General features: G+C 53.8%; 1 protein-coding gene across 1 annotated transcript in view; it reads left to right on the forward strand.

The window, feature by feature from the left end:
• The window catches only part of MATN1 (matrilin 1), a 7,994-nt gene extending 7,364 nt beyond the window's left edge, over positions 1 to 630 (forward strand). The window contains exon 8 of the mRNA XM_029229961.1: positions 581 to 630. Coding sequence (XP_029085794.1) covers positions 581 to 630 — 50 coding nt within the window. The remainder of the gene's footprint in view (positions 1 to 580) is intronic.
• Positions 631 to 10,986: the final 10,356 nt, after the last annotated feature.

The following is a 10,986-nucleotide window of genomic DNA, read 5'->3' on the forward strand; positions in this document are numbered from 1 at the left end:
GGGAGGGGAGGGGAGGGGAGGTCCCTGTCGGGAGAGGAGAAAGCTGTGCCCCTTGTGTGGTGTGATCGGAGCAGGCTCCTCCTTGCCTGCCTCCTGCTGAAGACAGGCTGGATCCTGGCCAGGTAGGCTGGCCCCTGCTTTGATACTGACCCTGCCAAAGCAAAGGCAGGAACCAAGCTCTAGATTGGACACACAGAGTCCTGGACACACTCAGGAAAACATGGTGCCCACGGACTTCCATTGCTCAAGCTCTCGGTGACATGACTACCCACCAGTCTCCACTCAGATGGGGCTGGACCCCTCACAGCTCCCCTGGCTCAGGCAGGACTAGGTGGGGACCCAGCAGGCCTAAAACTGCAACTGGACAGGGCTGAGCTTTCCGGGCTCACTGTAACTGCTTGCTTGTTTTTGGAAAGCACCATTCCGAGGGCTGTGGATGGATAAGTTTTGACATTGGGGGGAACACACGCTATGAGGGGGAAGTGAGAGAAAGTCCTGGAAGGGGGGCCCTGAGTGCAGGTGCCACCCCGTCACTGCTCTGCTCTGGCCAACCTGCACATCTCCTTAACTCCCAGTCCACTGGAAGCTGTGAGTAAGCGGCTGGCCATCCTGGAGAACAGAATCGTCTAAGGCTACCTGTCCCCCACGACCTCTCCATCTCCCTGCCCCCAGTGCAGCTCACAGAGCCCAGTGTGTGTCCCCTAGAGCCTGAGTTTAGTCTAGCTTTGCCATTTCAGCGAGGTAGGCTTGGGAAGGGTGGGGCCCTGGGGCGACACCAGGTCTCTCCCTCTCCCACCCTGCGAGCCTGGGGGGAGTGCGTGTTTGAGTGTGTGTGCAGGGAGCGTGTGCATGTTTGGGAGTGTGTATGTGAGTGTGCGTGTGTGCGCGCGCCTGAGGCTGGGTGTGTGTCTGAGAGCATGAGAACGCAGGGGTGAGTGTGGGAGGAACTGCGTTTGCATTTTTTTAATCAAAAGCTTAATATATTCCCATAGTTTTTAGTTCACCCTTTCTTGACCGAGAGTGCTGTAATCTCTTTTCTGATTTCTCTATTCCCCTTCAAAAAACCATTAAATGTGACTTAACTTAAGCACTGAATGGGGCCAGTGGCAGTGTGGTTATTTGGGGAACAGGAAGAAGGACCGTGAGGGTGGTGGGTGATGGGGATGGTCGCAGGATGGCAATAGTGGTGGTAACGGGAATGAGGGCCACTGCTCCCAACCTGGCTCACGTTTGTTCTGCCTTTTCAGTTGCAAATTCCTTGATGAGGTCTCATTTCATCCTCCCAGCAACCTTACCCAGAACAGACTTGAGTTGTCCCCATTTTACAGATGGGAAAGCTGAGTTCCTAAGTGATAAGATGACTTGCTCGGCAGTGAGTCAGTTGGAAAGACAGGGCTTGAATCCAAGACTGTGTGACATCAAAAGAAAAAGGCACCAGATAGGGCCATCCACCATTCATTCATTCATTTATTCATGCAGACAGCAAACACAGAGCACGTGCCCTGTGTCAGGCGGTGGGGAGATGGTGGCCTATGGGACAGATACTCTCCCATTTCTTGTTTTTTTTTTTTTTTTGCGGTATGCGGGCCTCTCACTGTTGTGGCCTCTCCCGTTGCGGAGTACAGGCTCCGGATGCATGGGCTCAGAGGCCGTGGCTCACGGGCCCAGCCGCTCCGTGGCATGTGGGATCTTCCAGGACCGGGCACGAACCTGTGTCCCCTGCATTGGCAGGCAGACTCTCAACCACTTGAGAGTCCACTGACGCTTCCCTGCGGCACCAGGGAAGCCCTACTCTCCCGTTTCTTAAGGGACTTCAGTTGAGCAGGGCGCCCTGTCACCCTCAACCCAGCTGGAGGAAAAGAGAGATGGTTTGGATTGTACCAGGAGCCCTGGGGTGAGTGTGTGTGTGCGTTCACGGTGGGGTTGGTGAGGAGCCTCGGCTGGCCCACCGCCCCCTGCCTGGCCCCTCACCCCCTTGGAGTCTCCTCTGTTGCTGCCTGGTGCGTCAGCAGCCTCAGTCCCACCCCCAACACAGACAGCTGCAGCCCCTGCCTCAGGGACAGCGCAAAGAAAGTCTTTGACCCCCATGTTCCCTTGACCCTGTCCCAGGCCCCTCTGGAGTCTCAATCCCGCGCCTCCCAGCGGGGGATCTTGGCTGACTTTTGGAACCCATTCTGGTTTAATGGAGCATTTTTAGTGTAAGAACTAGATTCCCACTTGACAGCACGTAAAAGGCTTTTATAAGAAGCTCAGACCGTCCTGAAAGATCTTCCTTAGAGGCAGTTCAAGGAGGTAGAATAACACCACCAGCAACACCCAGGAGCCAACCTGGGAGTTGGTAAAACAGTACAACCTCATAAGAGCAACGTAAAAGTCACACAACCACGCACAGCTTTCATCCAGCCCTTTCTCTGTGCTAGGCCCTGGATGAGGGGTTTTTCTGCTGTCCAAAGAGGCACCTTGTCACAGCCCCTGTGACAATTGCTCAGCCCACACTTTCTGTCTTCTGAGATTATCCCCACTACTGGCCCCCTACCCCACCCTACCCCTCCATGGGGGAGGGGTATCAGGGCCATGTGGATGCAGGGTAACCCTGCCTCTTGGACTCAGCTGATTGGTTAAAGGAGGTCACATGACCCAAGTTGGGCCCATCAGTGTCTCTCTTCTGGGAATTTGGACCTGAGGACCCTAGGTACCTGGCTGCTGGTGCTGGAGCTGGGAGGTCTCTCTCATCTTCCAGATGTGCTGATGGCTTTCTAGTCCAAGGCTGTTTCAGTGACATTGCTGTGTAACAAACCAGCCCCAAACTTAGTGGCTTGAAACAACCACCTGGTTGGGACCCAGACCTGTTATTGTGCGATTCTATGGTTGACCAGGCTCAGTCAGGTGGTTCTTCTGCTCTGACTGGTGTTGGCTGGGGCTGCAGTGGTCTGGGTTCCAACCAGGCTAGAGTGTGTCCTGCTCACATGACTGCTGCCTTGGTGAAGACACTAGCCGGACTGGGTCCCTGACTTTGTCTCCATCTCTGTCTCTCTCTCCGTGTAGTCTCAGGGCCTTACTTTCTCCATGTGGGGGTCTCCAGCAGGGGAACTGGACTTCTTACATGGCAGCTCAGGGCTTCCAGAAGCTTCTGAGGCCCCAAACTGGCACTGCATGTCTTTCACCATATTTTGTTGGTCAAAGCAGTTATAGCCCAGCTCAGATTCAAGGGGTGGGAGATAAACTTCACCTCTCCTCCATGAGGGGAGAGTAACAAGGAATTTGTGGCCATCTTTAATGTACCACCTGGGGTCACTCTCTGGTCCCCCTGGGCCTGGCTACATTCCCTGCCTGGCCATGCATGAGACACCCAGGAAACCTCAGCAACATTAAACACGGTCAAGTCAGTTTCTGTTTCAGGCAATTCAAAAGCACTGACTTGGCTGCCCCTTACCCGTATTCCCACCCGTGTGTGGGCTTGGTATCCTGGTTCTCAGCTTTCAGTTCTGGGAAGCGGCTGGAACATCCTGGCTTCTAACTCCTCAGCTGCCTGGCGACTTGGCAGGGCCTTTCACCTGAGTCCCGCAAGCTGCATGCCTGGAAGAAAACTACTGGCCCCGCCCCAAGGGGGTTGCAGGGGGTGACTGAGGAGCGAATGGGAAGCACTCAGCACAGCGCTCACCCACACTTTGTGTCCAGAGTGGAGCTGGCATCACTGGTGCCATCTGGGGGATGGTTTCCTGGCCTCAGGGAGACACCCACACCTGTCAGTTCCTCAACACCTCCTTTGCTCCCATCTGGTACTGGTGTCCCTCGAGATACTGCAGCCACCTGGCATCCAGTGGCTGTACCACCTGGGACACCTGTTACCTGCTGGGAGGCCACCCCAGAGGGTGTACCACAGCCCCCTGTAAGCCTTCTGCTCCTCAGCAGGGAGCTCAGCTGCCCTGTGTCGTGGTAACAGGTGCCCATCCCCTGGCCCCTCCAGGAGGCCAAGATGAGGACAGCCTTCCCTCTGCTTCGAGCAGTGCCAGCCCGAGTGCCAGGGCTCAGGAGGCACGGCGGGAAGGGTATACAAGCCTGCAGACCTCTAGGGACAGTAGCCAGCTCCACCACATGGTCACATGGCAAACGTTTGTACCGCACCAATGCCAGGCCCTCTTCTGGGCACTAGAGATGGAGGAGAGAACAAAATAGACCGAGGTCCCTGTGTTCATGGGCTCACATTCCAGCCTCACATATTTCTTTCTCTGTGAGCCTGGGAAAGTCATCCCACCTCCCTGCTGGCCTTAGTTCTTCATCTGTTAGATGGAGAGATGATCCAGAAACAAGGAGTAAATGAGGAGAAATCTCCAAAAAAGTGTGTGGTGTGCCCTCAAAGATCAAAAGCTGTCGACACTTCTTTGATGAACTCAAAGAAACAAAGGTAGCCAAGTGCCCGGGGGCGCCTGTCTGGCCTGGCAGAGACCAAGCATCGGCCTCGAGTTTCCAGGAAATTTCCCACGGGGAGTTGAGAGCAGAGGGGTGAGCAGCCTTGTCTCTGGAGCCACACAGCCCTGGTATGAGTCCCCTACGGCCCCCTTGCCTTGAACAAACTCCTTCGCCCTCTGACCTCAGCTTCCTCAGCAGTAAAGGGACAACAACACCCTCCTCGAAGTGGTGATCACCTAGACAGACAGAGGGCGTGGCATGAGTGCGGCCAGCCCCACAGGGCTCCCTGGAGGAGACAGCGGAGAGGGATTTGCAGGGAGCTGGAGGGCTGGATCTGCAGGGGAAATCTGGAAAGTGAGGTGTGTGGGGAGGGAGCTGCAAAGGGGCACGTGGCTGGGGGCGGGGAAGGGAGCCGTGAGTCAGGCTGTGAGGCTCCAGGGACAGTTCTGGTCTGATTCCTCCCTCCTTCCCTATCTTCTTTCCTTCCTCCCACGTCTATTAAGCATCACCAAAGGCCAGAACATACACCAGGCACTAGGGACAAAATGCTTACAGTCTGGTGGGGCAGACAGACAGTGGACAGAAAGCTGCAGTGAGAGCTCGGCTGTGATAACAGGATGGAGGAATTTGGGTGTCGACAAAAAAAATCAATAAACAATCCATAATAAGAATAGAAAAGAGTTTTATTTGAGCCAAACTGAGGACTATAGCCCAGAAGACAGCCTCTCAGATTACTCTGTGGAACCGCTCTGGAGAAGCGTGATTTTCAGCACAGTTTTATGTCTTATTAGAACAAAGAACATTAAACAAGTTGGGGATACATTCCTTCAAGGTTTCAAAAAAACAGACCTGCACGTCCACAGCGAGTCAGCGTGGCCTTGGCATCCGGGAAAGGAGTCTTAACATCGAAGGAGGACCGGCACTGGGGTCCCAGGAAGAGAGGCATTTGATCTTTACTTTTCACATGGACATCCTTTACTTCTGGTCAACACGCCCTTTTCTTTAATAATTAAAGCAGGTGTACAATATTTGATAAGCCAGAATGACTTCCCCAAACCCCAATATGTGAAAGTTTGTTTGATCAAGGGTGTGCCGCAGGGGCTTGTAACAGACAGTAATCAAGCCATGCAGAGGTAGGGAGGCATCCTGGAAGGTGGACCTAAGCGTGGATCCGAAGCTGGTTTAAGAGGAAGGTGAAGGGAGGGGGTGGTGGAGAAGAGCATGTCACGTGGAGGGAGCAGCACGTGCAAGGGCCCTGAGGCAGGAATGCATGCGGTCCTCCGAGGGTCTGCATGCAGCTCTATGTGGCAGGGAGCAGCCAGGAGCAGCAAGGAGGTCCAAGACCAGATTGGGCAGGGGCTTCATCTGCCGTGTGATGTGAAGCTGTGGAAGGGTTTTAAGTAAGGAGGTGAAAGGACCAGATTGCCCAATTAGCGATAAGACGCATGTTTCTTCCATAAACCCTTGGTTTGTAAGGCAAGCTGTGAAGAGGCCTCAGCTGGGATAGGCAGGGACCAGACATCCAGGTCACACCCCTGAGCAGGGGATGTGACCTTGAGGCTGGCCCTGCTGGGTCAGGTGCGGGCAGCTGACCCGCCTGTCAGGGTGAGGCAGTGAGACCCGGGCTGGTTCAAACCCTTACGTGCAGGGAGAGTTGAGAAACTACTCCTGAGGGTGGCACTGAGGGCCCCGATGAAGCCGTCCAATGACCCTAGGAGGCAGCATTAGTGTGATGCGTGTTCCATGTGATGGGACTTGTCCGAGTCAGTGGAAGAGCTGATTCCTCAGTTTATCTCATGCTGAGGGCTTTCTCAATAACAGCCCGTACTTAGCTCTGCGGCCGTGATTATGGATGTCAAGCCGGGGGCACGCAGTAGGTGCTCAGCAGACCCTAGTGGCCTCTCTCTCCCCTCCCCCACCCCCAGGCAGTCTGCAGGCTCTCATTCTGCCAGAGGGTGGACCTGGTCTTGGAAGAGCCTGAGGCTGGACCTCAGAAAGCAGAGGGGGCAGGGTTGGACCCCAAAGGTGGGGACTGGTGGGGGCCAGGTAGGGAGTAAGGGCCTAGGGTTGGAGAAGGTGGTGACCACGGAGAATGCACAGAGCCCAGTGCCAGGGAAGGGCCACAGAGTGAAGGCTGGGGGAGGCCACAGCTCACAGGCTAGAACAGGTGGGCCTGAGGCTGCAGTTGGGCCTCCTGTCTGGTCAGGCCCCAGTCCAGGTGGAGCTGAGGTGGGTTGGTGATCTGGGGTCTCTGGGGCTGAACCTTAGGGTTTTCCATGAAAGTAACAAACTGAGCGGTGAGTGGGCCCAGGACACAGGCATTTCTGCAGGGGCCGGTGGGTGGGGAGGGCTGCTTCCTGTTTCTAGCACTCCTGCCTGAGGGATTCCATGCCAGGAGGGAGAGTAAGACGCAGCTGGTGGGAGAAACAGCGTGATTAACCACCCGAAGACCGGACCACAGGCACTGTAGGTCAGAATCGGGTGAGTTAGGGCTCCTGGTTGCAAGTGACAGAAACTCCATACCAAGCAGCTTAAGCCTGAGAAGGGAGTTGATGGGATCTGGTGACTGAAGGTGCTGGGGGGATGGCGCTGGGCTCAGGCCTCCGTCTCTCTCCACTCTTGACTCTGGTTTCCACCATGATGGCCTCAGGCCCAGGCTGGTCCTCTCCTCCAGAAGGCCCCACAGCTCCACGCTGATACCCTGTCAACTCTAAGGGTGTGGACATCCCCATAATTCAGTCCCCTTGGCTCTGATTGGGTCCTGTGCTCATCCTTGAACAATCACTGTGGCCAGGGGGATGAAAGGCTGAGACTGGCCAGGCTTGGGGGCTCTGCCTATCCCTGGGTGATGGGTGGAGCCAGCTGCACGGGATTCTCTAGGTCTGAGAAGACTGGTCAGTGGTTCTTTAGGGGGAGGGGTTGTTAGATGAGCTCTTAAGGGACCACGCCGTCAGTCTCCAAGGAAGGCAGGGGTTGGCATCCTGGGATCTTTCAAACCCAAACTCCTACTGCTAGCTCATCTCAATTCTGCCCACAGCTACTCCAGGTCCCCGTGCCATTCCCCCTTTCCATGTGATTTCCCCGTCTCTCTCTGCTTTAAGTTTGATTAACAGAAGGTTATAAACAAGTCCCTGAAAGAAGGAAAACTGCATCTCCCCAGGGCAGCTGCAGTCTTTTGGCAGACGGCAAGTTACCGTGTAACCGAGATTTTTGTTTTTTTAATTTTTGTATAGATAAACAGGACTAAACTAATTAGGATTTTTTTTCTTTCTTTCTTTCCTCAGGTCTTGGAGGACAATGGGAGTCTCTTGGCCCCTAAGTGAATTGGTTACCAGGTTTCAATAAAGGGGTTTGTCTTTGTAATTACAGTTTATTAATGGATTTACAAGGGAGGGAAGATGGCAAAGTCCGCTCAGGGGTTTGTTTTGCATTTCTCCTCTTTTAATTACATGATTTTGTCCTGAACCAACACGCTGTGAAATATGGCAGGGGGTGGGGAAGTCCCAGCACCCCATCTGTTCCAGATGCAATTGCAGTTAATACAGGAGGAGGCAGGAGATGCTCAGAGGCCTCCTGCTACTGGAGTGTGGCTCCCTCCTCTCAGAGCTGCTGCGTGGTGGGGTGGGGGGAGAGGGGGAGGGGAGGGGGCTTGGCCACCATTAGGGTATGTTGACCTGGGGAGGGCACAGCTCTGCCCACGGGGGCATGGCAGGCTTTGCATGTTTGGGGTCAGAGTCAGATTTAGTTCACCCACTGAGTTACCTTTTTTTGATCATCCATTAGGTGCTTGGTATGATAATATACACACGATTCCTAATTCAAACTTCTTAGTGATCTTTTTAATATCAATGCTTTTTTTTTTTTTCACGAATGGGGAAATCAAGGTTGCCAGATATAAAGCATCACCCAGCCGGTAAGTGGCAGGGCTGGGATTTGAACTCTGGAATCTCCAGCTCCAAAGTTAGGGCTTTTCCAGGACCTTCCCTCTCTGAGGTTCAGGCTCACTAGGATGAAAGGGGGTTCTAGTCCTTTCTCCACACTGCAGGTTAACTGGCTTTCCTGCCTTGTCTTCAGTCCATTCTGCATCCTGATACCAGAGTGATGGTCCTACAGTGCACATCTAATCAGGTTACACTCCCACTCAAGAACCTTCTCTGGCTCCCTATTATCTCCAAGATAAAATTCAAAGTAGTTGAACATTCTAGGTGCTGTATGGTCTGCTTGTTGCTCAGACTTGTTGGACAACAAATTCCCTACTATTCCCACTCACCCTTTGCTGCTACGTGGGTGACCTTGTTTCCCCACTTGTGAAATGGACTCCTGACACTGGGCAAGAAGATCTCAAGAATTGTCTTGGACCTTGGAGTGAAGTGATTGTAGTGGGGCTGAAATCGCAGACCTGGGGCTGCTATGGCAGTATCTGGCCGCAAGATGGCACCATCAGCCCAGGAATGGGTTAGCCAGACTGGCTGGGGCCTGGGGTTCAGCAACCCTTACTGTGAGCTGGGCTAGTTCCATCACTTGTCACACTCAGTAGCACCTAATCTAATCCCTTTAAACTGCCCCTCCCTCCTGTACACAGAGACTCCCAAGGAGGTTAGCGGCCACTCTCCAGGGCAGACTGTGGGTGTAAGCCTGCTTAGAGGTGGTTGTAACCTTCCCACTCCTATCACTTGCTCTGAGGTGCCCTGAGAAGGGCCTGGGCTGGAGGCACCTCTGGTCTCCCAGGGCCTGTCCAGGGCCTTTGCTGGACTAGGGGTGGCAGCTCAGATGTGAATGTTGGGGAAGGGTAGGGGCTAAGTAGGAGCGCCCCCAGCAGGCATCTTCCTGTTCCCCTACCCTCTCTTGTTCCTTTGGGCAACGGTCAAGTCTTCTGTCCCAAAATCAGGGTATAAGTGTCTTCAGGACAAAAATAACTGCAGCCTGGGGGCAAGGGGGTGCGTATTAGAGACCCTGGAGTAGAGGTGACTGGGGACCCCGAGACATCTCACAATCCAAGGAGTTGGTGTGAGTCCCAGCACTGTCCCCAACGTGCTGTGTTGCTTCGGGCACGTGACTGTCCCTCTGGGTCTCAGTTTGCTCACCTAGGAAATGGGGAGAACAATTCCCACCTGGCTGGGGCATGGAGACCGAAAGGAGACAGTGTGTGAGTGCCGAACACAGGGCGAGGGGCCTGAGGGGCTCAAGACAGAAGCTGCATCTTCCTCAGGGTTTGGGTCCAGGAGCCCCATCTCAGTCACAGGTCTCCCCCAGGGCTTCACGGAGGAGCTGCATCTCCTCACACCAAGAATGGTCCTTTCCTCCCTCATAGAAAACCTGCTAACAGGTCAGGACACGTCCCCTCCCATGTACCCCTCAGGTCCCGGGGCCTGAAGTGACTCCTTTCTCTCTGCCCCCCTCCTTGTAAAGTGTGAGCGGCTGCCCTACTCAGTGACGGGGCCCGTGGGGTCTGCAGGGGACGGCCTAGAGGGTGGCCATACTGCCTGTGCCCGGACCTGGGTGTGAGGCTCCACACTTAGGCCCTGCGTGACTGTGGCACGTCCTCCACCGCCCTGAGCCTCATTTCATGGATGACACCTGGGGCTGCACCAGGTCCGCAGGAGGGACATCATCCCTGGGACCTGAACTTAGAACCCCAGCGCCCTAACGGCTTCCAAGGTACCCACCGGAGCAGGTGTGACTCTGCTCAGTCAAGCCCCAGAATGAGCTCAACTCTGCTTCCCAGGGCCTTGATAAGTATGTGTATTGAATGAATGTGGGAAGGAATGAAGGTATCCGAGCCACTCAGAACATATCTGCTCCCTTGGTCCCCCTAGCCTTGTAGTGGTAATAAAAAATAATTTATAAACAGCGATTTATGGTATATTACAGTGTATATAGTAAATCTCTATACTTATATGATACTTACATATACTTAATACTTACATATAACACATTATGACATTTAAGTTAAAATAAATAATATGACCATGCAAGTAATATAGATATAACATATAAGTAAATATATTATTATACAATAATATACTTACAGTATGACTGTAAATAGTAATTATAAATATAACTCGATGAATAGCTAACATATATCTGCCCTTACTATGGGCTAAGCCTTGTCCTAAGAGTGCTAACCTCGTTTATTCCTCACAACCACTTTGGGCGACAAGATTGTCACCATTGTACAGGTTGGGTAAATGAGGCTCAGGGAGCAGAAGGGACTTGCAGAAGCAAGTAGAGGCTCTGGGACTTGAACCCAGCCCTGTCTGCCTCCCATGATCCCTGGGTCTTCCTTCCTCCAGGAGAAAACCCCTGCATAGGTTGGGGTCCTGGCCCCAGTGTTTCCGCCTCTGGACCCCAACCATTTTGGCCACATCCCCTCTTCAGTTTGGACTGGAACAGACTCCTTGCCTGATCTTGCAGCCTCCACTCCCACCTGGAGGCCTCTCTGCCTGCCGCCTCCCTTCTCCCGCCCCGCCGGTTGGCACAGCTGCTGCTTGGGCATGTGGCCACACTGGGGAAGTATTGGTATCAAATTTTCCCTTGCAGTTTCCTGCTTTCATTCCTGGCAGGAGCCCTTGGCCC

The sequence above is a fragment of the Monodon monoceros genome, unplaced genomic scaffold, assembly GCF_005190385.1.
Source record: "Monodon monoceros isolate NGI ecotype Baffin Bay Population unplaced genomic scaffold, NGI_Narwhal_1 Super_Scaffold_18, whole genome shotgun sequence".
Lineage (NCBI taxonomy): Eukaryota > Metazoa > Chordata > Mammalia > Artiodactyla > Monodontidae > Monodon > Monodon monoceros.